Below are 27021 nucleotides of genomic sequence, written 5' to 3' on the forward strand. Positions count from 1 at the left end.
AATTTTGAATATTCTTAATTACTTCTAGGAATTACCACCGTAGACGTCCATCAGGTAGATTCATTACCTGCCCATTTTCGTAAAATTAAATCGATTCTCAATTCGATGTTTTTCTTCTTAAATAAAACAATAAAAAGAATTAGGTACGTTTTTCGATTTTTTTGTTTAGAAAGATTTTTCATTTTCTCTTTATTATTTTAAGTTTCTTTTGTTGTTTTATGTGTTTTCATTTCTCTGTAATCAAATATTGTTTTTGTTTTTTCATTATTCTGTTTTTTTTTTTCATTAGTTATTATCATTCATTCATTAAATATTTCAAAATGAATCTCACAAAGAATACAAAAAAAATATAATTATTTAAAAAAAAAAGAATTAATTATTACTTAATTAACTTAGGAAACCTACAAAATTAGGTCTAAAAGGGGGCGAGTGGCACATAACTGTCTCTCTCTCTCTTTTGTTTGTTGTTGTTGATATTCTTAGAATAGCAACGTGCCCATGCCACCCATTTCAGATTGCTCCTTAACGAAGATTTCAAAGTATTGATAGATGATTGTTACGGCCAGTAGAATACCAGTTCCTGAGCCGATGGCGCCGAGGAAATCAGCTAACACTGATAGTGCGCCAATGCACAAACCACCGAAGGCAGCTGCTGTGGGAATGTAACGATTCAATTCGTGGATCATTGAGTTCTCACGATGACCGCGCATAACCATGTGCTGTTCTTTCAATTGTTTAGCAACCTAAAATCAATAAAAAAAATTGTCATACATCTAAAAGTAAATTGGATTTTCGTGTAAAATTCTTACATCCTTGGCAGAGCTTCCAGACACATCAATCCATGTCTTGGAGAAGAACGCACATGATCCCAACATGAATACGATGTACAATATCGCATGAATGGGGTCCTGCAGAATGTGTCCCACACTCTCTGGAGGCGAAAGATAGTAGCACAATCCACCGATAGGATACGACCTAGCTGGGCCGCCACCTCCAACATCAGCCCACACTCCGAGCAAGTTAATAAAGACATTTCCATGGAATTTAACGGCCAACATCTGTGAGATCACGTACAAGTTGGAAACGAGAGCCGATTGCAAGATAATGGGAATGTTCGATGTGTAGAACAATTTGATTGGATAGCTGCTGTATTGACCACGGTAACGTGCTGACTTGATGGGTAGATCGACACGGAATCCTTGGAAGTATATGACCACGGCGAAAACAAGAACGGTTGCCAACAAATTCATCAAATTTGGCAAATTCTGACGGTAGAAAGCTTCCCTCAAAGCACGAACTTTGTCATTCCTTGTGGCCATCAGATGGAACAGAGCAATTACAGCTCCTTCGAATTCAGTACCACGTCCAGTTGTCACTGTTGTCGGGGAGAATGCCTTCCACACGATTGTCTCACAAATATTTGTTGCAATAAACAATGAAATACCCGATCCCAAACCGTATCCCTTTTGCAAAAGTTCATCCAATAGCAAAACAATCAAACCGGCGGCAAACAATTGAATGATGATCAATAAACAGACACCAGCTCCAATTTCTGATGGATCACCATACATTCCGGTCATGACATAGACAATTGCTTGACCAATGGTGATGACCATACCGAAAAGTTTTTGCGCTCCATTGAAGAGGGCACGATCTTTGGGTGTATCACCGACTTCAATGATCTTAGCACCTGCCAACAATTGCATTATCAATCCGGATGTGACAATTGGTGAAATACCCAATTCCATAAGGGTACCACGATTCGAAGCCAGAATAACACGAATCCAATAGAAGGGATCCGCCGAGTCTGAGCTCATGATACCGAACAGAGGAATTTGACAGCATACAAGGAAGATGAAGAGTGTTATAGCGGTCCATAGCACCTTTTCCCTGAATTGGATCTACAATAAAAAAAAACATAAGTAAAAAATAATTTCATACGACTTCGATTTATAGACACTTCTAGAAAATGTTTCATTCTCATTCAAGTATCGATAATAATTCTAATTTCATGTAAATGGATAATTTTAGATGAACATTGTCAAAAATGTCAATTCTTTGTAGAAACTGTTGTTGTTGAAATATTTCTGTCTGTCGTGACATTTTTTAAAAGAAAATTCACCTTTCTAAGGAATTGTATAGTAAATGGAAACTTTTTGCATATTCCATTGACAAATATTTAAAAATGGAAAAACTGGGGTGGAATCGGCTAAGGTGATTGTTGATAAATGACAATCAAAATGATCGAATTTGATCTACATAAGGTGATAGTCAAATTGATACCTAAAAAGCTATCACAAAAAAATGTGATAGTCGTTTTCAAACAAATTTGTTTATTCCAAATAGAGCTACCAGATGCTTACACGAACGACTGGAAAATTTTATTAGTTCACTTTGTTTCATTTAAAAAACACATTCCTGTGACCGACAAAGCTTACGACATTCGAAAAAGAGCAAGAAAAGTAAGAATTTTATTCAAAATCAGCCAATTTGAAACTTTTATTTAGATGTTTTATAAGAATCAATTTAAAATTTCACCAAGGCAACAACGAATTTTGACAATTTGAATCTGAAATTGTTCAATCGAATTGAATTGAGTTGAATCATCTTACACAGACGGAATGAAAATGATAGTCAATTTGACTATCAAAAAATTGATAGTCAACAATCACCTTAGCCGATTCCACCCCTGATTTAATTTACGCATACATTTGTTACTAAGACTTTTAAGGGATCCGAATAAAATAGAATTCTTAATAAAGTTGGTTACTAATTTTTGATTAAATTTAAACATTTGCGAAAGTGCAAAGAAAGAAAACTAAAAAAAAACATGTTGATTTATAGATCATTTTTAAAAAATAATATCAATTATATTGGAATCTACTTTATATCTAAATTTCTTTCTTTGTTTTTTATTTTGAACTTGTCGTTGTTTTGATTTTGAAATAAATTATTTTTTTTTAGAAAATAGCTTTTTTTCAATAAAAAAAATGGGAATATGAAAACTCGGCTGTCTAGGAATTTGCACGAATTGATGCACATAATATGTTGCAGTTATGAATTATTCACTAAAACATCACGGACCATGTATCACAATCTAATAATAATCTATAATAATTAGCAATTCTGAATAATGAACTAAGAATTATGTTTTTAGTGGGCATAACTAATCATAAATGTTTGAATTCGCATGTTATGTTTGTTTGCTCTCATAAGTACGTGGAAGGAAGATTTGTACTTGCTTTTTTATTTCTCAATCAATTAGTATATAATTCCAAATAATTTAATTGATAATGTAACAGTGGCTTACAAATACAAAGGAGCCAAGCAATATAAAACCTCAAATTTGAAAGTCCTGATATTTATAACATCTTACTTTTCAAAAACCAAGTTTTTAGAAAACTTTGAATTTGAAAAAAAATCGATTACAAATGAATTTGAACAAATACAAATCTTTGTTAAATGTTATAACAAGAAATGAAATCACTCAAGATTTTTAAAACAATATACATCCGTTTAGGCAACATTAACAGAGGTGCATACTTTTATTGGTCTATCAAAAATCAGAAAATGCATCTTATTAAAATACTAATAATATTTTAATAAAATTAAATACCTAACATTATTTTATCAAAAAAGTAATTTTTTCCTTTTAAAACAACTTTCGATAAAATGAAGTGAAATACGGGTATTTGTTTTTACTTAAACAAAATTTTAAAATGAATAAAAAACACGAACATATTTTAAATACATTTAAATTAATACTATAATCCAAAAGAATGCACTTGCTTCTTATTTGGTATAAGATTAGATTAGATTTAATTCATTAATTGCATAGAGATTAAGAAATAGGTATATACCTATCTTACAACATTCTTTGAGAAAATAATTGTTAAACTTAACGATGCTTTTCAAATGACTAAGAAAAAGAAAAATAAGTGTTATCGGTATAAAAAATATATTCTTGTTTAATTATACCTATCTCATATTTGAATTTATGAAAACAAAAGGTGTACCATATTGCTCTGTATGTATTTGCACAGTTGCTGTTTATGAAAACTTTAAATCATAATTGTGACGTGGAGTCTTTCAACATTCAAAGAAATTAATAGATAGCATACTCAACATTTAGCAAAGTTATGCTTACTTAAAATAATTTTAATAAACAGTTAATAGTTTGCTGAAATTTGGTTAACGAGGTCAAGTACCTGCATACCTTACCTAGTCTAGTCTTTAAAAGTCTATTGTAAGTGCCTACCTCTTGACCTACATACATTCCATTGAATTTTAAACTCTTTTCCAACATACCTTCTCAAGCTTATGAAGCTATTCATTCTCAAAGTTAATGTGTAAGCATTTGATCAATTCAGATCAACCAATAAAAACTGATTACTTCTTCATCGATACAAGAAAAAACCCTAACATTCATCATAGATAGATTTTTAATCAAAATTCCAAGGACTTTAATTCATTAAATCAATTTAAATCGCAGCCGAAAAACTGATCTTTTTTATGGTGAAAGTACCTTTAACACCAACGGTGTCTTTTTGTTTTTCCATTCACAAATGAATGGCTACGCGAAAGACAGAGATAGAAAGTTCCACGAAGTTTCATTTGATGTAGATGTGTGTCTTGTCATCACTTTTTGACTTGAACATGGCAACACTGTAAATGTATGAAACGTAGCAAATAGTTTTTCCAGCGAATGTATAGAGCTTTTACTTTAGACTCGGTCCTCGGGAAAAACAACAAGATTTCCACTTTTTATGAATGAATACCGAGTTAATTGCTTATTAATTAGCTCACTAGGAAAACAAAGTCTTTAAATTTAAAACAAATAAGTAAACTCTGAGATAACACATTCAATGAATTCGATGGTCGGCAACAACTCCGCTTCACGGAGTTCTTCTGCAAACAGATTTAATTTATTTCCTTTTCAACTTGGGCTCAGACTCACTCCTTTACGAGACAGATTGAGATTATGATGATGTTGGAAATTAAATGTTTTATATTGTTTTCCACTTACCTTTCGCTCGGGTTTGGCGATTTCCGGCAGTATACTGCAGAATGGTTTGATAACCTCAAGGAATTTAACTGCAAGCAAGATGAATCAAAAATTAGTATAACATAAAAGTAAGGTTTCTTTTGGTTAAAGGATAGTCTCGTATAAACACTTAAAACAGTTTAAATATGTTTATTTATTCCCAATAAGGTTTTACGGTCCCAAATCCATCCAACCAAAAGAAATTGTATACGTAAGCAAGTTGTGTTTATCAGGAGGGCAGGTAGAAGTGTAGATAGGATAGGAGTACTATAGAAGTCCATATAGGTACTTCGATTTTTCCATTTTCAATGAAAATTACAAACAAAAAATAATTGTTGAAAATCGGTTTACTTACTTCCCATTTTGTTTTTGTATTATTTTGGGTAATTTAACTTAAAAAATTTTAGATTTTTAAGTTTTTCTCCGAACACGCTGAGTTTACTTTCGGACGACACAACTATTTTTACACTACACACTCGCGATCACATTCACTGCACGAAAGAAAAGAAAATCTTTTATGATGAGATTTGGTTTTGGTGGTTTCGGTTTCGCCCCGGTGGTGGTGATTTGGTGAAGATTGAAGAAGCGAAGCAGTTGATTAAAATCCACCGTTCACTTTTTTCTATTCTTCTTTTCTTTCTAACCTACTCGTCATCTCCAACTCATCGATGATGTTTGATGTGTCTATCTCTTTCGAATTCGTTATGTTTTATTAATTTCCCATAAATAAAATTGGGTTATTTTAATAAATTCCCTTGATTTGATGGATACTTTCGATATATTTGTTGCCAACTGTCAAACCAACACAAGCAAGCACGTGTAAAGAGAGTCGGTGTGTTTGATTGTGTTGGTGTTGGTTTCGTTGAGTTCAGCAATACTTGGACAAATTCGACTGACAACAAGTTACACGTATTCGGTTTTTTGGAAACGTGACATTATTTGGTTCGTTTAGTTTTTTAGCATTACCATGCCGATAAATTGTTATCCCATTATATGGGAATTTTATAACAAGCTGATTTGTGACACTTGTTCAATTGTGGTTCATTCTTAAGTTCATATTATGAAATTTTAAAATGAATTTGAATTTTTTGTTTATAAAAATGAATACTATTATGAATGTCATTGATTATTTTTATATGAACTAGACATGGTATTTAAAATAAAATGTAAATTTTCGCAGAAATTCAGAGTTAGGAACCAAACTAAAACCAAGCATACGATTTTGTTTAACACATTTGTTTAAAGCCACATTCTTAACTTATTCTTACATACAAAAATAAGCTGGAAACTTAAACATTTGCCAAAAAACGCACTCTTTTCACATATTTTTGACAAGTTTTCTAAAATAACTTACTAATGTTCCACATTGTTTTTTTTTTTAAAAGATTAGGATTTAAAAAAAAAACTAGAACTTTTTGTAGTAAGTAAACATTTTAGAAAAAAACAAACAATTGATATTATTCAGGTTGTGACAATTGAAAATGTTAACAGTTATGAATTACTCAAGCAATGCTTTACTCACGGATGAACCTACTCAACTAAACATAATGAATAAAGACTACAACTTAAACTCAAAAGGCTGAAACCTTGTGATTATTTCAAGCGTCATCAATAATCAAAATTGTGGCAAAAAATTAATGATAATCCAAGAGTGAATGTCTAAAAACAAATGCATTGTTTGGTGAGGTTTAGGGGCTAGTGGCATCATCGGGTAGTATTTTTTTTTTCAAAATGAGGCCGATCAAGCAGTGACGTGAGTTGGAAGATATGGATGTGGGCGATATGTGGTTTTTAAAGGACGGTGCCACTTGCCACACAGCTAATGAAATAATGGCTTTTTTGAGCGACCAATGGCCATGTTATCTCATGCGGTGACGATGTCAATTGTCCGCCAAGACCATGTGATTTGGCACCCATCACTTCTTTCTTCTTTCTTTAGGGTTGAGAGTAAAGGTGTACGTCAATAAGCCAGCAACAATTCAAAAGCTAAGGGATAATATAATTCGGCATATTAACTGCATAGAACCTTTATTATGCCTTATCATCGTCCAAAATTTGGACCATCGGATGAAGGTTTGAAGGTGATGTCGCAGCGGCCATTTTTTCAACATCGGCCTTTAATATTTTACCCCCTTTTTCGATTTTGGTTGACTTTTGATCAAAAAAGATAAATATAGAAATATGTAACTTGGTTTGCTATTTTCACACAATTTTTGCAAATCAGCCTTGATTTAACAGAGCTGTTGGGTTTTATTGATCAAATTCGTAACGTAAGTTTTTTATTATGAATTAAAGACACAATAATATGAATAGATGAACTATAAACAATGACAACATTTGAGACCAATTCTTTCCAATGACCATCGACCTCCGGTAGCTCTGCACAAATTTAGAACGTGAGTCAGGTTAGAAACTAAAAGTTCATGATATATCCTTTTATAATAGTTGTATTTAGCGACTTTTTATCGACACTACATAAAACGAACAAGAAAAAATTGATTAAATTTTAATACCTAGAATTTTAAATCCTTCTTTTGCAGAAGTGCATGTGAAATGAGCATAATACATTAATGTTTTCAGAAATACTGGGTTACATAATGCTGGGTAACATAATAATTATTTTAGTTTTCGACCTGGCAGTACTGCAAAAATCATAAATGTCCCTTCTATATTTCCCTCCACTCATCCAACCCAACCACCCACTCCACAATTTGTCAACAAAATACTCCTCAAATTCCATTCCAATTCCAGTACCATAAGCAAAGTCAGTATCCGAGCTAACATCTTCAACTTTCAGCTCGATGTATTGAAATAAGAACGATTTTGTTTAAGCAACAATTACATATTTTTCAAAACGTATTCTTTGTTATAGAATCATTATGTATGCAAATGTTAGGCATTTAGCCTTTCAATAGGTATTTTACTATTTTATCACAGAATAAAAATAACCTCAAATCTTTTCCTAAATTTGTACGCTATTGACTACATTCGAACAATTTGAATTCTTTCTCACTGCGTCGTCAACCACCACGTCTACGACTACGACCACCCCAGACCTCACTTCATCCTCACTGCATTTATGCCATACCAGCAGTACCAGCAGCGAGCGAGTGACGTGAGATCTGGAGAAAGTTCAAACTTGGATATCTATACCTACAGAAGATTTTTGTTTTTTTTTCCTTCGTCAGTATTGCTTCGGAATGGCAAATGCCAAGTATATAATTTTGTTAAGTGGAAAACGAAAGTGTGGCAAGGACTACCTTGCTGAACAATTGAATAAAAGGTTTGGTTGAATGAATCATCTTCTCTAAGATAAATAAAAAATCTCGATAGATTTTGATATTATTCAGATTAGGTGAACGTAGTCAAATCATAAGAATCTCGTGTCCAATCAAAACCGAATGGGCAAAGAAACTCAATTTAGATCTCGAAGAATTGCTAAGTGATGGACCGTATAAAGAGAAATACCGAAAAGAAATGATTGAATGGAGCGACAAAGTTCGTGCCGAGGATTATGGCTTCTTTTGCAAAGCTGCTATGTCAAATGGTTGGTATACATATTCTGTTTAAAAAAAAAATAATTTATTATATTACTACGCACATGCCGGCCTTTATCATTTTTATTTTTTGTATATCAACAGCTGACCGTGAAATTGTTATTGTTAGCGATATCAGGCGTAAGAATGACATAAAATACTTCAGAGAAACATACGGTGATAAGGTATTGACAATACGTATAACTTGTCCAGAAATAATACGAGCTGAACGTGGATGGATCTATCAATTGGGTGTAGATGATGTGCAATCCGAATGCGACCTGGATGATTATGAGCAATGGGACCTGATAATTGAGAATAATGGATCACTTAAAGGGGATCTTTTGGTGGCCTTGATATTTGCAAAGTTCCAATTTGATTAAAGATGTGTGTATACATGTATGTACCTAACTTCCTATAGACCTACCTGAAAACGAAGTGACTATATGAGCAGGCAAAATATTTTAGATAGAAATAAGACAAAAATTATGAAACAATAGCAAACAAAAAGACAGAAATAAGATTGAGACAAATTACAATAAAAGCGAAAACGATACCTCAACATTTTGATAGGGTGAACCATGAACCAAGAAAAAGATTGTTTTTATTTTAATTGTGTTGAATTTTAGTGGGAGGAGGAAGGAATTAATATTAAAAAGATTCTGTACACTACAGCTTTTTTATTCACACGACATTGAATAAAATCATTTGGAATTAATAAATAGGAAAAGCAAACCAAGTTCTTGTTTTCATTTGAATTGAATTTTCATTTATAGGAATTGTAGGTATGTTGTGTATATGTTTTTGGGAATTCGCCGTTGTGGCGAAAAAGGCGAAAACGTCAAAAATAGTCTTTGAATCTAGTACAACAAATTCCCGCGCAGGTGCACCTGTCATTTGTCGCTGTCATCTTCATGATGTTTCAGTTCCAATGCAGATTCCATTTCATTTTTTTTCAGAAATTTATTATTTGAGTATGAGCGCGAGTGATTTTTGCATGGGAGGAAAAGTGTGTGTGCGTTAGCGTTTGTTTGTGTTTTAAATCACTTTATAAGGTACATTAACGTTTGTTTTTCAATTATTTGACTCGATGATTCATGGAAAGATGTCAATGTTTGATGAAATAACAACAAAAAATTGAAGTCAAGCAAGTTCACCGACGAAATATTTTGTTTAGGGTATATAACGCAAAAATTTAGTTAAGCTTTAATTTTTTAAATCGTAGTACATATTTTTGATAACATTTTTTTCCATATTAGGGCGACTGGTTTTTAGTTTTTGCAGCAAGGGTGCATGTTATGTATTAGATTGGAGTTTTTTCTCCATCAGGTCTTTTGTGTAGATTCTGGGGTGTTCAAAAATTCTACAAGATTGATTTGATACGGAATTGAAACATTGTAATATATTTCAAGATGTAAAGACTATACAAAGTCTTGAAAAGTTTGTTGCTGTTTTAAGTGTACTACGATTTTAATATAAATGTTGTCCCTATTTATTACAAGAAAAGGGATATTTGATAGTAATAGTTAATACCTCAGCTTATTCATCTGTTAGTATTAAATGTCAGTCTTGCAAGGGGGTTTATTTCGTATTTAATCTTTTAGAGGTTCTAGGTCGAAGTAGCTTATCAATCGAATTCGGTTGATTATTTATTTTTAATCTTTAAATTCTAAAACCATACAATCCTTTTTACATATTCATACAAAATTTTCGGTATAAATGTGAGAGCTATTATTATTATAAATTAAAATGACCCACTGTGCACAAACTAGATTTTGGGAATATAATAAATTATATATTTAGCATTAAGATAAACGAAACTTAATACATATACATAGGTTTACATTATAATACCAGAAAACGGTTCTTAAAGACAAGAGCTTAAATACGATGGGGCATATTCATAGGCATAGCATAGTTTAAAACCCGAATCTATTTGAACTGGAGTCTAAATTTAACATCTAGTTTGGACATAGCTACTATTGCCTATTCATAAAGAATTAGGCTGATCAATTTAAATAGAAACATTTGTACTACAATTCTAGTACAATTTCACTTTAACAAATTAAAAAAAAAGCTTACAAAGGGAAACAAAATGAAATTCGTTAGCTGGATAGCCAAAGACTTTGAAATAATTTATTCTTTCATGTAAGTCGCAATTTCGATTGGAAACACAGTCTTGTCTTTTTTATCTTTAGATCATATTAAAATGGATTTAAATTGTCTATGAATATCATAAACTGGAGTTTAGTTAAGCAAAGACAAAATCTGAACTTATCAAAAGCTGAATAGGTATGATCCGAAAAGTTGTCGGAATCTTCCCGATATGTTTTAAGATTAATTCTACTCAAACATATACTGCATAGAAAATGTCCCTAGTTTATCTCAGACGAAGGTATCGATGTACCAAACTATCGTTTCAAAGACATAACAACAAGAATATCTAGAATATAAAAATTCAAACTTAACAGAAGCATTCAAATTAATCATAGGGTGCTATATAAAGAATTCTTACTAACAAATGTGTTTTGCTAATTATCTCTAATTTCCCCACACGATTTCTCACGAAATTCAATTTCATCTTATGTGAAATATATTTGTATCTTTTACTCATACATCTACACCAAACACATTCATCCATATTATATCCATATACTAATTCCCGTTCTATTTTGTTCCGTATAAAAATTCAAAAGCACTCATTCAATCGCCAACCAGCGTAGAAAACAGTCGCGGAGTAAATTCGCGTATTACAGTTAAAAGTTGTGATAAACCCAACAGAATACAGAAGACAACAACAAAAAAGTGACAAGAAAAGAAAAACTCAAACGCCGACAACACAGAAAGAAAGAAGAAGACACAACATTGAGAGTGAAAATATTTTTTCACACGGATGTTCAATTGAATAATCATGAAATTTGCTTTAAATAAAAATTCAAATAAAAATTCATTGAAATTTATCAACCAAAGTGCGGAATGCAATATAAAAAACATTACTTTTAATAATAAAAACACACCCGTTGTTGAAACTGCCGTCAATATTAATAATAATTTAATAGAAATTATCCAAGACGAACAACATTTTATAAACTTGAGAAAAATCAATCTTATACCTCCGTCTTGATTGCAACCTTAAAAGTTTGTTTGTTTCGCCTCTCAAATCTCAATCTTCAAATATAGTGCAAATTGTATTTTTTAACTTATATTTAATTTTGATTTAAATTTTTTATTTTCGTATAAATTAAAAAAAAAATACATAGTCAAACGGAAAAATACCACAGAAATTATCGTAAAAAAGTTATACACCTAAAAAGGCAACAAAAAAACTCAAAAAATCGAGTGCAAACGATTTTGTTCCTCCATTTTCACTCTACTCACTGATAAAAAGTAACAGAGAGAGAGAGTAAAAAAGACCGAAGTAATTAGTGTCATTTCGGTTGTCGAGTTCAAGTTTCGAGTCGAGAATTCGAAGTGTGAGTGAATTGGTGACCTACCTCGTGTTCGGGCAAAATTTGCATTAAATTTGTTTTGTTTAAATTTTCCTTCGAAAGGAGTTAAATCGTACGCGATTGCTGAGAAAGGAGTCAAAATAAGTAACAAAAAGAGGACAAACATGCCGAAAAAGAACCGCAAGGGTGGTAAAGGTGAGTCAAGAATTAAGAAGGACGTTTCTTTTTTGCTTTCCATAGTGATTTGTGAATTCTGAGTCATTTTCAAGATTGTTTTTAACTTTTTTTTTAACCTTATATATCACTCAATTGTTTGTGGGCGATATGATGACGTCGCCGTTGCAGAAACGGAGAGTCTGCATTTTTGTGACATAAGGTCTGTTTGTTTTTTGAGTGAACATTACAAAAGTTTGTAAAAATCGAAATTAAAAAAGTTGTGAAATCCATAAATTGCTGGTTTATTCAATTACCAAACTAGGTATCTGATTCATCAAACTACTTCCAAACATCATTTCAAATTAATAAGCAAAGCAATAATTAAATACGTGAATTTTGATTATCTTTCTAATAGTCTCCTAGGATTTGCTCGCAGAAAATTTGTAAAAGTTATAAGTTATAGAACAGATCTTATTTTATTTGCCAACCAGGCAATGCGAAAGTACGAAGCATCAACGCTTCCCCTATTCCGCTCTTGATCTTAAAATGTGCATGGGACTCATGAGAGAATTCCCGTTTCCCGCCAAAGAAAAACACGATCCTTTTGAGTGGAAAAATGAATGCTGAGATGGCCTTGGTACATTCAATTTCCCTATATGTAGGTGCCCTGTAGTAGTATATACGCACTGCATATATAAAAGTACACATAAATATTACTGATAAACAAATGCACGACAACGAGACAACAATGTGGAGTCAATATTCACACTATATGCACCAATGAGACACGTGTGCACTGTATAAATTGAATGGACTTTGGAATTGTTATTGTGAAATTATTGCAATATTGAAATGGATTATAATTGATGACGATGATGTTTATTTCAACACTTTTTAAATGATTATAGATACCTACCTAGGTAGTTTTAAGCTTCTGGATAATTAGTTAAATATGCAATTTACATGTATATCTAAATTGAAAAGATTTGTATTGTAGTACGTAAGTACAATTTTAATTTTCACTAATTTGTGTTAATTTACCAGATTACAATTATTATTATTCATAATCGTGACATAAATTCTGTTACAAAACTAAGGGTATTCATTTCGTAATTTTCAAAACGACAATCGTCTAAAATGATTCGATATCGTCAATAATTTGCCTTCACGTAACTTTATCACTATCGTCTGGTCAATCTTTTTAGGTATAATATCTTATACCATAAATGAAATTGAAATTTCAAAATGAATTAAACTAAAGATTATGCTTGGTAGATAGCTTGAAAATGTTATTAAACTTAGTTTTTGTCTATAGGAAATATTAAAATTTTGCAACAAAATCCTTGTTACCTAACGGATTAACTATTTTGTGGTATTTATTTACGGTCTGATATTATTATAATCATTTACAAACATTTATGAATGAACATCTTTCCTTGGTCAATGAGTATAAACCCAATTTTGCCCAAGGGAAAGAGGACAACACTCCATTTCATCCAAATCAAATCAAATGGGGTGGCGCAACAGTCCGTTTTGAACCAGGGCCTAGTGACTTACAACTCTCAACCATTCCTGTGTGCGAGTACTGTTGTCAGGAATGGAAGGGACCTACAATTTAAGGCCGAATCCGAACGGCTATTTTAAGAAAGCACTTTTTCATGACAAGAATTACTCTTGAAGGATTTGTCAATTCCTCGCAAGAGGCAGTACCCGCGAAAATTATTTTTTTAAATTAAGCTGGCACAGGCAGGGATTGAACCCAAGACCCCTTGCATGACAGTCCAACGCACTAACCATCATGCCACGGGTACTACTCCACTACTCCATTTAATCCACAGTAGTTATAACTTGACTCCCAAAATGTTTGTTGTTTCCGAAACTATTTTGTACAATTTGCTTTGCCAAGGCTCAACTTTCCATTACCGCAGCACGAATTTCGACTCGCGGTTTTTTTCATTCGATAGATATAAGCAAATAAATAATAACTATAGCAATTTTAGAGCGAGGAAACATTTATTTCTATTTTTAATTAATTTTTAAAGTTCACTTTCTTAAATACAAAACACACAAAAATGGTTAATTTTGACATTTCTTCCCTCTTTTTTTGTTCAGTGCTGCCATACTTGTTTTTTTTTCTTGGTGATTTCTTTTATTTTAGTGATCAAATGAAAAAGTACTTTGCATATACTTACCCAAACTCGCACCCACCCCAAATCCTATAGTGATCCCAAGCAGGGGGTTTACATACCTAGCTGTTAGTACGCCGTGCTATCAATTAAAAAAAACTTGTTTTAGGCTCAAAAAATGGAATACCAAAAAAGTAGGGTTAAGTCCGAAAAAGAAAACATTTTTTTTTATGACTTAAAGTTGTTTCCTCCCCCTAATATTTAAAACATGTTCTATTGAGACCCCTACCTAACTGTACAAAATTATTGCTGCGGTAATGGAAAGTCGCCCCTATTTATTTTGACAATTATACTCTTACGTGAAGAAAGGCCATCATCGAAACGCTACCGTCTGGCGATAATCGTTTTACGAAATGAACCCTCTTGCTGCTCAAACCATCCAATGTTTATCTAATTTTTCTAAATATTTACATTAATAAGCAATAAATAAATGTCAATTTGGTTTCAGTTTCGCTTATGCTACTAAAGAGTATCGCAATAAATACCTAAAATAGCTAAGGAATAAAATGTTCTAAATGTTCTTATTTTAAAAAACCAGTGGGAACCGTAATGATGTTCGGGAATCGGGTTATCCGCTAGTTTGCTATATACCTAATCAAGAGTAAATAAACCAAAAAGTCGTCCTCGCCTTGTCAACATTTGTACGCTTATGAAAACATTACGAAACCAAATACCACCAAAAGAAAAGAAAGATAATGTCAAGAGAATAAGATATATTCACAAGATGAATTTCAATATTGACTGAGAGGAGCATCTATAAATCATCATATCAAACTTAAACTGTTGTCTTAAGGGTCAAACGTTACCATTACTACCCTTCGGTAATGGTTTGATTGAAAGTCTCGCTTCAAAATGTCACATCCCGCTATTTATGGGAACAAATATCAAAAAGTTTGACAAGTTGCACCATAGAGATGTTTATTAGAATAGAACATCTATGAAACAATTCATAAAATTGTGTTAGAAACATAAAATCGGAGAGAATAAGAATCTAGTGAGTCGAAATTCTCAAGCAGTCCTGTGGGAAAGTATTTTCCGGAATGGAAACGGGCTACAGTATTTATGACAGATCCAACCGAATTATTTGAGACGCACCTTTTTATGACAAGAATTAGTCTTGTAGGATTTGTCAATTTTTCTAGCTAGAGAGAGTATATAACCGTGATATAGATTAATTTCTTATTCCTCTTATTAATATTTTTTTTTATTAATTAAGCATTTGATAGTTATCGTGAATCAAAATTATCTCTAATTTTTTCCATCGATCAATTTAGGCAATGAATACATTTTTGCACTGTTTAAAAAACAAAATTGTAATATTCAATTGAGGCCATGACTCCAGAGACACTTTATTTCCAACAAAAAAATAAGTTTCATTTAATACTTTCGAGAATATTCAGGTTCCCAATTTTTAGTAATGTGCTAACTCCAATCAATCCATTCAGTTAGTCATTCCTACTAAACAGATTTTTGCAGATATAAGAGTCATGGATACGGTTAGGCTAAGGTGGCTGTTTACGGGAAAACCACACTCTTAGACCAATAGTTGGTCTGTTGTCATACCACATGGATTTTAAAATCTACCTTACTTATTGAACCAGTTAGATCTAGCTATGAAGAGTTTGACACAATAGTAAAAGACTCTTCCTTTACCTATCTTTGTGATAGGGCAGGACTAGAACCTAGAAAGTGAGATATTGTCTCCTTCTCATCCAGGCAGCTCCTGCAAAAATCGTTTGCTTTAGCTCCAAGTCGAAAAGCATGTCTACCTTTTAAGCAGTGTCCTGTAACGGAGCTAATTTGAAATCTACCAACCGAATTGAATTGCTTAGGGCTTTTAGCATCAAGCGTTGGCCGAATTAGTTTAGTTAACAGACAAGTGGTTGTAACTAATTTAATCAAGTTTTTTGATTTAAAAAAACGCATCACCTCTATTGATTATAAAACAAAATCTCTGTTAGCACAGGCTTTCTACATGCAAGTTTACTCAAAACTGGGGGAAAAATTGTTTTTTATTGTCTCATACTCGCCCTTACTTTTATTCAATCACAACAATTGTTATGGTATTTGCAGTGGAAATAATTTTTGTTTTGTTATCAATCAAAAAGGAAAAAACCTATTTAAAATGAAATGCTGATAAACTGTGAATAATAAAACAATTTATGTACCTAAATACCTATTTTTTCTTTCTGCACTCTGCACTCCGAGAAACAAGATAGATAAAACAAATCACAATGAATCAAGCACGTGAATGTCGAATGAACGTAGAAGTCGTTAGAAAAGTCGGCATCGAAAACTTTTGTTTTCTTCATTTTTCGCAAAAATATAATAAGTGAGGAAACTGAAAACGGAAGTCTAGATGTTCTTAACGATACAAATGTATCAAAAATGTTAAAATTGTTTATAAAAATACAGAAGGAACTTCAATTTCCTATGATAAAACTTTTACGAGCTAATAAAAATGCTGATGTATCAAACTTGTCAATTGTTAATAGTTATAAAATATTAAAATTCTATCTTTTAAACTTTATCATTTGTTAACTTAAAACTAAGCCACATGTAATTAAAGATTATGTTCTGTCCGAATTATTCTTAATAAAAAAACTCTTATCAATTCTTCAATTGTTAAACTTGATCTGAGCCCAGTTAAATAAATAAATTAGGTAGCGCATCAGTCTGTTTAGAACTAGGGCCTAGTGGCTTATATGTTACTCTTAACCATTCCTGTGTGTGAGTCATTTTAGGAATAGAGGAGATCTACACTTTCAAGCCGAATCCGAACGGCTAATTCAAGAAAGCTCTCTTCATGACAAGAATTACTCTTGGAGTATTTGCAAGAGGAAATGCCAGTGAACCCAAATCCTCGGGCAAGAGAGTCCTAGGAACTAAACCCCAAACCACGGGCACTGCACTCAGTTAATAACAAGAATTTACTGCTTAAATTACCTAATTGAAAAATATATTCTTAATAAAACAATTATAGGCTGTTAAAAGCTACATACATTTAATCTGGAAATCAAAACTATTTGTAACAATCTTAAAAAGCATACATTTAATGTATCAACCTACTTTACTTCGGCTTCAAAACTAAAGTAAAACGAAAGTAGTTAGTGTAAGTAATCTAGACAGGTAGAAAGATAAGGTTCAATTCTTCATAAAGGCTTTCAAATTACTTTTCAAACATTCATTCACACTCTTCAAGTAAAAAATGTAATTTATGTACAACAAAAGTACCTATGTATACAACTAAGAAAAGAAAATGAAATTAAGTATATAGCCTTCATGTATGATTTCCTTGTTTTCGTTACACGTTTTGTGCTCGGGTATCTTTTGTGCCAAACTACTTCTTTACTTATTCATTTTTTGTTTTCTTAAGATTGAAACAAAGTATATTTAATGAAATAAAACAAAAATAATATCATATTTTGATAAAATTCGCTACAAACTATATAATAGTTTATCAAGTACGCTCTCTCTCTCTCTTGCTCTAAATTAATTTATTTGTTTTCCTGGTTTTTGTTTATAACAAATATCTCTCTTCAACTCTAAATATTAAACAGAAAAAAACACAGTAGATCTATCAATAGCATACTGCCTTCATTCAAGGTCGTTAACAATATCTCTGATAATAAAACTAAAAATCACAGAGAAAGATTAGATAGGTACTAGGTAGGAGTATAATTGCAATTTCTTTTTACACAAATATATAAACATTTGAAATAAAATATTTGCTGCACATTTGCTTATAATCATAAAACTATAAAAACAAGAATCAGACAAAACAAAAACAAGAAGACAAACTAGGAAGAAAGACTCTTTTATCGTAAATTCGATGCACCCATGATGATTATCACCATCTCTAGCTTTTCGGATTATGTGTTTCTCATCTTTGATTATTTCAACAAAAATAAAGTTGAAATGTTATATAAAACTTGTTGTCAATAATACAACAAGAAACGCCACCGATTATACTTTACCCCGTGGCAGACTAAAACAACTATAAATGTACATACGTGTGTACCTAGTTAGCCTTTTATTCGACTGATATTTTTTATTCCTTCTCTCTGAAGTTTGAAGGTTTATATTTAGAAAGTAAAAAACATTCAAACTCATACAAACAAAAATGTTTTGTTTTGTTTGTTTTTATTTTGCTTTTGTTTGAGCAGGTTTATCAACGAAAAAAAAAAATGTTTAAACCATTGAGTGATCAAAGTTCAGTTGTTTAATTGCGCATCAAAATATAGGTGGTTTGAATAAGATGATACTAGTAATCTTGATAAATTTTTGATTTAAAAAAATGTATTTTTAATTTCTTTAATAGAAATTACCTAAAATCCAACTGGTTACATTCATAGGTTCATACTTGCTCAAGACCGTCATTAAAAGAAACACAATCTCAAAATTTAACAACATTTTGCGTGTCCTAAATGTTTTTAAGTTTAAGTTCAAAACAAAGGCAATGTTGTTTATTCAACATTTCATTGCTCTCGTAATTTCCTCATATGTGGGCGATTTGATATTTGCAAAAATAGATTCCCCCATGAGTGCGGTAGTTGATGGGAGATTAGTGCCGTAAAGACAACATATGATTTATTTTGTTTTTCTTTTAAATACTGTTTACTCATTGGAAATGAAAACATCCTTTTGTTTTTCTTATTCTCGTAAATAGACTTGTAGGACTTCCTTTCTTTAAAATGAATCTCATTTCTGCCAATAATTACTTATTGTTTAATTGCTTTTCCTATTTTTTCTTTCTTTTAGGACGTGGAGGCGATTCCAACTCCGAAGATGAGTCAGTCAATGACAATGCAAGTTTGTATTCTTATGTCTCAGAGAATGCAGCATCCGTTGAAGATTCGGATGATCTCTCATCGAATGAACGATATGAAGAGAAATTCATGCAAGCCTTAGAAAATGCAACTGAGAAATCAGCTCAAACTCGTGCTCAAGCATTGCAGAGCATTTGTGAAATTTTAATGCATCGTTTTATGCCCGATTTTGTTGAAGATCGCAAAGTCACTCTTATCGATTGCATTGAGAAATCAATTCGTCGTGGAAAAGGTGCTGAGCAAGTATGGGGAGCCAAGCTGGCACCATTATTAGTTTTGCAATTAGGTGGAGAAGAAGTTGTATCGAAAGCTTTGAATCAATTCTTGCTCACAACTATGCAAGACAAATCGGTTAGTTTCGATGCTAGGGCGAAATGTTGCACCGCACTGGGTCTATTGAATTTCCTTGGTGGTGATGATATTGGTGATCTCTTGCCAATGATGCAATTCTTTGAAGCTATCTTTAGTGGAAGCTATTTGCGAGGTGATGATAAGACACCTATTTCAGTAAATGCAGAGGCAGGTACTTTGCATGCTGAAGCTTTGTCTGCATGGGGACTGCTTCTCACTTTGATTCCGAGTGGAGATTTTGTCAATATAATGACCACTGGGCAGCAGATGCTACCGTAAGTAAATTTGTCTTCCTTTTGTCAATTCTTTTTTTTAACACTTAAACCATTTTAGGTCCATCAAGAAACTCATGGGACTATTGCAGTCACCTCATTTGGATGTTCGCATGGCAGCCGGCGAGACCATTGCATTAATTTTCGAAAGTGGTCGCTCTCACGATGATGATTTCTTGGAAGAACACATTGTCGATCTCACAGAAGCCGTCAAGCAATTGGCTACTGATTCGCACAAATATAGGGCAAAGCGAGATCGCAAGGCACAACGTGCAACATTCCGTGATGTCTTAAGATATTTAGAGGTTAGTTGTTAAAATAAGAATAGAAAACAAAAATATTTACAAATTTTCACCTCACGAAACGCACACTTTTTAAAATTGGCCAGGAGCCAACATACATAGTTCTTTTTATTTATTGGTAATTCAATTGAATAACAGATGCGTTAAAACAAAGTCACTTTTGTCATTGTATTTGAAAAAAAAACAAGACGCCTGGGCTTATAAAATCATATACTCTTTCTTTGAAGTCTAAAAATATAGAAAATCTTTTTGTAGAAAAAATATATTTTTCGGTATTTAAAATTAGTCATGATATTAACAACAACTTATCGTCATGATTTCAATCCCCCATTGACTCAACGGTACAATTTTATAAAACCTCAACAAGATGAAGAGACAAATAAAATTCAAACTTGTGACTGCAATGTAGAAACTAAAATTACACCACCAGCATCTGCTGCTCTAGATAAACAATGTGGCGCTGTTGAATGGAATAGTATGGCACCTGTGGGACGATTAATTGAACCACGTCTTATACCTAGTCCTGGTCAAGAATACACCAATAATAAAGCTGATGGTTGCAAATATGATCAACCAAATCGATTTCTTAAAATTCTTCGAACATGTTATCCGGATTTGTATGAGAGATTAAAGGCAACACCAACCAAAGAATTAAATCGTCATTTGGATGCGGAACGATTGAAAACCACTTATCAAATTGACTACGGTAACGAAAATGAATATCCTGTAGATTTTTCAAATTATTTGGATGATACTGAAGAAAACAAAAATAACATAACTGATGAACTTAATGAAGAAGAACGTACTTGTGATAAATTCAAGAATGATTTGATGAATGAAATACATGACAAGACGAACAAAAGCGATGAATTTGACGAATGCGTAAAGAAGTACAAACCAGTGAAATATACCTTTGCTGACAGTTCAAGATTTAGCAGTTCGGGAAATTTTTCACATTGGGCAGCACCACCATTGATTAAGAAAACAACATTTACCGAGTATATGGATACGATAAGCAAAACTGGATGCATAATCAAGAAAAATAACATACACAGTCATACCAAGTGCCAAAAAGGAAAGAACTGTAGACATAAGTTGATTCATACTTGTCCACTTTTGAAATGAAATTTAAAGTAAAATTTAAATTGAATATATTTAATTTGTTTTTTTTTTTTATTTTTGGGAGGATTCAATTGAAATAGTAGTTGAATTTTTAATTTGCCGAAATCTAATCAAAAAGTTCTTTTTGTTACAATTTTCACGGCACTGCTTTTGAAGAGGAATTTACAAATTCTATAAGTAGTTCTTGTTTTAGTGGTTTTCGGAATAGGCACACAATTTTAGGTTTACTTATAGAGTAGTACAAATGTTGAGTATTATAAGTCACCACACTGGGCTTAAGATTGCATTTTAAGTTTTAAAATAAGATAACTAAACCTTTTCGAAATCAATATTCAACATTTTGTCCTTATTTATTATTTTATCAGGAGGACATATCACCAGAAATTACCATTCGTTTTGGTACGGAATCCCTTGTACTTGATACTTGGGCCGTTCATCATCAATATACAGCATTATGTTCAGTCATGGGTCCCGGCATGACATCTCATTTACAAGAAAATGACTTTATTCGTGAAATTTTCCAACTGGGTTCAAAAGTCACTGGCCTTAATCCAATTCCCAAAAGTGTTAAAACATCAAAATTGGAAAGAGTAAGTTCTTAAAAATTTCTTAAAATCAGTCCAAAAAACTAATGTTGAGTCCTTTTTTCATTGTAGCATCTTATGAACGCCGCTGCATTCAAAGCACGTACAATTACCAGGGGAAAGAACCGAGACAAACGTTCAGCTGTTTTTACTTAAATTTTCATTTTTGATTTGAATTTTTTTTGTTCTAATTTTTTATTTTATATTTTTTTCTGTAGATAAAATGTTGTATATTCTCCTTTTTATTTTTTAACTTTTGAATAGCATACTTGGATATAAAATTATTATGATATTCAATTACTAGCTGATAAATGTGTATACAGAAACAAAAAGAAAACAAAAAACGATTTCTATAGATATCGAGTCATTGAATTATTATAAGTAGATATGAATATAATATACACATACATTATACACATTTGAATTATTCAAAATTATAATTAAAAACATTGACTTTGAAGATTTTATTTTAACTCGAAAAAATATACAAACGAGGTACTTTTTGGTTTTGTTTTAAGTTTTCAAAAAAAAATCATAGAAATTATCTAACTACTCTGAACTCAAATTGTCTAGATTAAAATATGAACTAATTCATTTAGATAAAAAACTTGAGTGCTTAAATTAAATAAAAAAAAAAACAAGATCAAATTTACTTAGTAAAAAGCCTAGATATTTAGTCCCAAAAATCAGAAATTAAATAAAAATTTATATAAATTAAGAGAAAACAAATAAAATTCATATTTTGCTCCTTAAAACATCAAATATTTTAATTATTTTTTTATTTACAAAGCTCACCACAGCCAATTTTAGATTTTATTTAATATAAATATACATCAAACATATATATATGTGTGTTAAAATATATACAAATATATATACATAAATACACATCATTCGGCGAGTTACAAAAAAAAAAAATCAATAAATAAAACATTTTTACTCCTTTAAAAATTTTGTTGAAAAAAAATCCTAGCTATATACAAAATGTATAATGTATATAGCAAAAAATATTAAATTATTAAAATTAAACAAAAAAACAAATGGAAGTAAAACTTAAAGAAATAAACTCTTAAGCATTTAATGCAAGAATTTTATTATTTTTGTAAAAAAACAAAATTTGTTGAAGACGCAAATGAAAAAAATGTAAATAAACGTATACCACAGATGAAGTCATTAAATTAGAACAGAAAAACAAAATCAAAATTATTTTTTGTCCTAAAACAGAGTTAAATAATAATTTTAATAAATTATTAATAACTAATAAATTAGAATGTAAGCAATTTAAGAAACATACATTAATAAATATAATTAGCTTTAAAGAAGGGCTCTAAAAAATTGTGTGTTTATGTTTTTATTTGACAAAAAGTTCTGTTTTTTTTTTTATTTTTTTAAGGCTCAAAAGAAAAAAACGATTTTTTTGTAATGCAGAATAATTCGTTATAAAAATCTGAAGAACATCCGATCAGTTATTTCGATAGGAGCTATTAACAAAATTAGGGTGCTCTCAGTTTATCGGTTTTAAAAATAATATCACTCAAATGATGTTCTTTATTTTTTGCACAGTAGTCGCGTAGTTATGAGTTCCTGGCCGTGGAATGTTAGGTCCCTAGAGAGACCACGTGCGGTCGAAGATTAAGCGAAGGCCCTAGACTGCTTTAAAGCAAACATTACCGCCATCCGGGAAATACGATGTGGTAGGCCAGGCAAAAATAGGATGAAAAACTGCGATATCCACTATGGTGACAGCTACCACGAAAACCAACAGCGTTTATTTGGATGCGGCTTTGTCATTGGAGCCAGACTTAGGCAAGAAGTCTTGAGCTATAGGTGCACCATTGAGCGCTTCATGACCATACGCATCATGGCTAAATTCGGCAATGCGCGCACGCCCCCACAGAAGAGAAAGATGCCAACTTAGACAAAACATATGAGCAGTGTCCTAGCTACGATATTTAAATTGTCCTGGGCGATTTTAATGCCAAGCTAGGAGGGGAAGACATCTTTGGTGAAATAATCGGGAAAAACAGCCTGCACGAGAACACTTCCGACAACGGGTTCAAGCTCATAGATTTTGCTGCGGGGCGAAACGTTATGGTAGCCAGTACGCGTTTTCCACACCTCAACATGCACAGAGGAACTTGAAGTTTTCCAGATCAATCTACCGTCAACCAAATTGACCATATTGCGATCGACGCCAGACACGCTTCCAGCATCATGGATGTCCGAACTTTCCGAGGAGCTAACATCGACTACGGACCACTACCTCGTTGTAGCCAAGGTAGCACTTCGGGTTTCCAGGCCCAAGGCAAAACAGGGAGGTGCTGGTAGAAGGTACAACGTAAAACGGCTACAATCGCAAGAGATCGCCAAATCCTTTTCCGACCGAGTTACAAGGTGCAATCAGAGAAGCCGCTTCTGATGTGCTGGGTTTCAAGCAGCCACCAACAAGGAACCCCTGGTTTGATGAGGAATGTCAGCAGGCAAATGTAGCCAAACAACAGGCACGCAAAGCGGCGCTGCATAAAAGGACGAGAGCTGCTCATGAGCTTTATGAGCAGAAGAGGCGAGAGGAACACCGACTTCTCTTCTCAGAAGGAAAAAGAGAGGGCATGAGAAGCGTGCGGTAGAAGATGTTAAGAGGTTTAATAGCACGAATGAAGTTCGAAAGTTTTATGAACAGGTGAAACGAAATTCACAGATATAGAAAAATAGAACCGAAGGCTGCAAAGACAAATGTGGAAACATCATAGTGGAACCGCAGTCAATGCTGAGGATATGGAAGGAAGTCTGAATAAGTCTGTATAACGGCGATTCAACATAGGCGACGAAAGCCTACAATCCCGTCCTCCCGACTTAGACGAAATAAAGATAGCCATATCTAAGCTGAAGTCTAATAAAGACGCTGGAGCGGATGGCTTGAATGTCAAGCTCTTCAAAACAGCTGGAGTTAAGTTGGTTAGGAGCATGCACCAACTTATCTGTAAAATATGGTCGGTAGAAAGCATGCCCGATGAATAGAACCTCAGTATTGTTAGCCCGATCCTGAAAAAAGGAGACCCTCTAAACTGCACCAACTATAGGGGAATCAGTCTACTTAACATTGCCTATAAAATCTTCTCTGCCGTAATATGTGAACGTCTAAAGCCCATCGTCAAAAACCTGATAGGTCCTTATCAGTGTGGTCTTAGACCAGGAAAGTCCACAGTCGATCAAATATTCACATTACGGCAGATCCTGGAAAAAACCTAAGAACATCAAATCAACACCCACCATCTTTTCATCGATTTCAAGGCCGCATATGACAGCAAGGACGAGCTGTATAGAGCCATGTCTAGTTTTGGTATCCCTGCCAAACTCGTCCGTTTGTGCAGGATGACCATGGAAAATTCACGCTGCTCCATAAAGGTTGAAAACAACTTAACAGAATCTTTCTATGTCAAAAAAGATTTTAGACAAGGTGACATAATCAGAAGAACTCAGCATGATGTCAATGGGGCTTTTGTAAGTATTGAGGCAGAGGCGGCAAAAATGGGTACGGTTAATGAGGGGAAAACAAAGTACAAGCTGTCTTCAAGAAAGGACATACAACACCGACGTCTTGGTCAAAACGTCAAAACAGACGTAACTTTGATGTAGTCAAGGACTAAGAAACTGAGTGGTAAAGTCCTCTCTCGAGGGACCAAAGTGTCGCTATATAAGACCCTCATCATCCTCGTCCTGCTATACGGTGCAGAAGCATGGACAAAAGCGGATGAAAGCACCTTCTTCGAATACACACCCACAGAACAGCGCAGTAGACGAAGACCGCGGAACAGGTGTCGCGCACAAGTGGAAAGTGACCTCAGCCAACTTGGAGCGCGAAACTGAAGACATCTAGCTAGGCACCAAGCTAGATGGAGAAGTTTGTTGGGTGAGGCCCTAGTTCTACAGGACTGTAACGCCACCTTAAGTAAGTAAGTAAGTAAGTCCCGTAGGGATGGATCAAGGGGCTTTTCGTGAATAATAGAATTTAAAGATTTTATTTATTGATATCTCTATTCAAATAAAAATTGGGCTCGTCGGTAATCATAATAGCTTGTAACGGAATTATAGACTAGAATTGTACTAACATACATACATCACTCGACTAAACTCGTTTCTTGCGGCAAGATCTTCTGAGGGAGAACTGGCTGTTTAATACGGATGATAATCAGGATCATCGTGGAGTATTCGTTTTATTTTTAGGTTGAAAACATTAAGATTTTGTGGATGTATTCGTATGGAATGGTTCGGTTTTTCTGTATTGCTTGACGTAAGCGTTCGATCCTCAGCAGAGTCCGTGCGCACTTCCAAAGCTCGGGCTTTCACTGTTTTGATCGATAATTTTGGTTGTTACCCTTTCTTTGTTTTGTGTAAAATGATCGCTAAAAATATTGGAGTACTTCGCAGTACTCACATATAATGACATTTCGATAATTTTAATTTCATACCAACCCAGAAAATATTGAACAACGCCGATTGGATTGGATTGAAAACGAAAAACTACTGGACGAACTTACAAGTTCGTATAATTTGGGCAAAGAAAAATGTTAAAGGACACATCGAAAAAATATACTACAACCACACAAAAGACAATGAAAATAAAGTGAAGTAAAGCTTGCAGATACAAAGAAATGTGATGCTGCAATTTCTGTACAGAAGGAAGAACTTGATATATTAAAGAGGCAGAAGAGAGAACGAGCAGATGCTGTGCAAATTCTGGTTATGAATTATTATTACAAAACTGTTAGTTAGAAATGGTAAACAAGTATTTTGTTTGCCGAAAGTATTTGGTGTAATTCGGAAACAAATAAAAGGCGATAAATATTTGTTCATCATTTATACAAAAAGAAATCAGTTAAAACAACTGCATTTTAAAAACATTGAATCAATTTTTTCTTTTCAAAAATAAATTAAACATCAACTTTCTACACCATTGATGCTGTGAAAAATCATACTTAAGAGGTCTCTCACTCTGAGGTCAACATATGGTTCGAAAACTGGAAAAAACGGATGGAAAATGCATACATTTTCTGGGACATAAAACAGACGCCCTTATTTTGAAAAAGTTACAAACATTTCGGGAAACAGTAAATTAGTATACCTTACTAAGCTTCTCGAAAAAATTATCCATCCTTTGAAATTTTTTCTGGTATTGTAAATTAAATATCT

At 32.9% G+C, this 27021-nt stretch overlaps 4 protein-coding genes across 5 annotated transcripts; 3 read left to right on the forward strand and 1 right to left on the reverse strand.

Moving 5' to 3' along the window:
* Window positions 1–144: 144 nt before the first annotated feature.
* Window positions 145–5633, reverse strand: LOC129953991 (protein transport protein Sec61 subunit alpha). The gene is made up of 4 exons (XM_056067567.1): window positions 5400–5633; window positions 5027–5094; window positions 810–1901; window positions 145–743 (listed from the first exon to the last, which is right to left on the reverse strand). The coding sequence occupies exons 1-4, from the start codon at window positions 5404–5406 to the stop codon at window positions 480–482; spliced, it is 1431 nt and encodes a 476-aa protein (XP_055923542.1). The 5' UTR covers window positions 5407–5633; the 3' UTR covers window positions 145–479.
* A 2170-nt stretch (window positions 5634–7803) lies between these two features.
* LOC129938994 (phosphomevalonate kinase) lies at window positions 7804–9319 on the forward strand. 2 transcript variants are annotated; one of them, XM_056046843.1, is made up of 4 exons: window positions 7809–7959; window positions 8233–8327; window positions 8395–8591; window positions 8686–9319. In XM_056046843.1, the coding sequence occupies exons 2-4, from the start codon at window positions 8245–8247 to the stop codon at window positions 8961–8963; spliced, it is 558 nt and encodes a 185-aa protein (XP_055902818.1). In that variant the 5' UTR covers window positions 7809–7959; window positions 8233–8244; the 3' UTR covers window positions 8964–9319. The 2 variants fall into 2 exon arrangements, with proteins under 2 accessions (XP_055902817.1, XP_055902818.1); XM_056046842.1 differs by having other exon boundaries at window positions 7804–8327.
* Window positions 9320–11277: 1958 nt separating this feature from the next.
* On the forward strand, window positions 11278–23171 carry LOC129938678 (interferon-related developmental regulator 2). The gene is made up of 5 exons (XM_056046361.1): window positions 11278–12224; window positions 19133–19826; window positions 19885–20128; window positions 21613–21837; window positions 21904–23171. The coding sequence occupies exons 1-5, from the start codon at window positions 12194–12196 to the stop codon at window positions 21985–21987; spliced, it is 1278 nt and encodes a 425-aa protein (XP_055902336.1). The 5' UTR covers window positions 11278–12193; the 3' UTR covers window positions 21988–23171.
* Window positions 20151–21279, forward strand: LOC129938679 (uncharacterized). The gene has a single exon (XM_056046362.1). It carries the CDS (start codon window positions 20414–20416, stop codon window positions 21248–21250), a length of 837 nt encoding a protein of 278 aa, XP_055902337.1. The 5' UTR covers window positions 20151–20413; the 3' UTR covers window positions 21251–21279.
* Window positions 23172–27021: the final 3850 nt, after the last annotated feature.

The sequence above is a fragment of the Eupeodes corollae genome, chromosome 1 (genome assembly GCF_945859685.1).
Source record: "Eupeodes corollae chromosome 1, idEupCoro1.1, whole genome shotgun sequence".
In the NCBI taxonomy this organism is placed as follows: domain Eukaryota; kingdom Metazoa; phylum Arthropoda; class Insecta; order Diptera; family Syrphidae; genus Eupeodes; species Eupeodes corollae.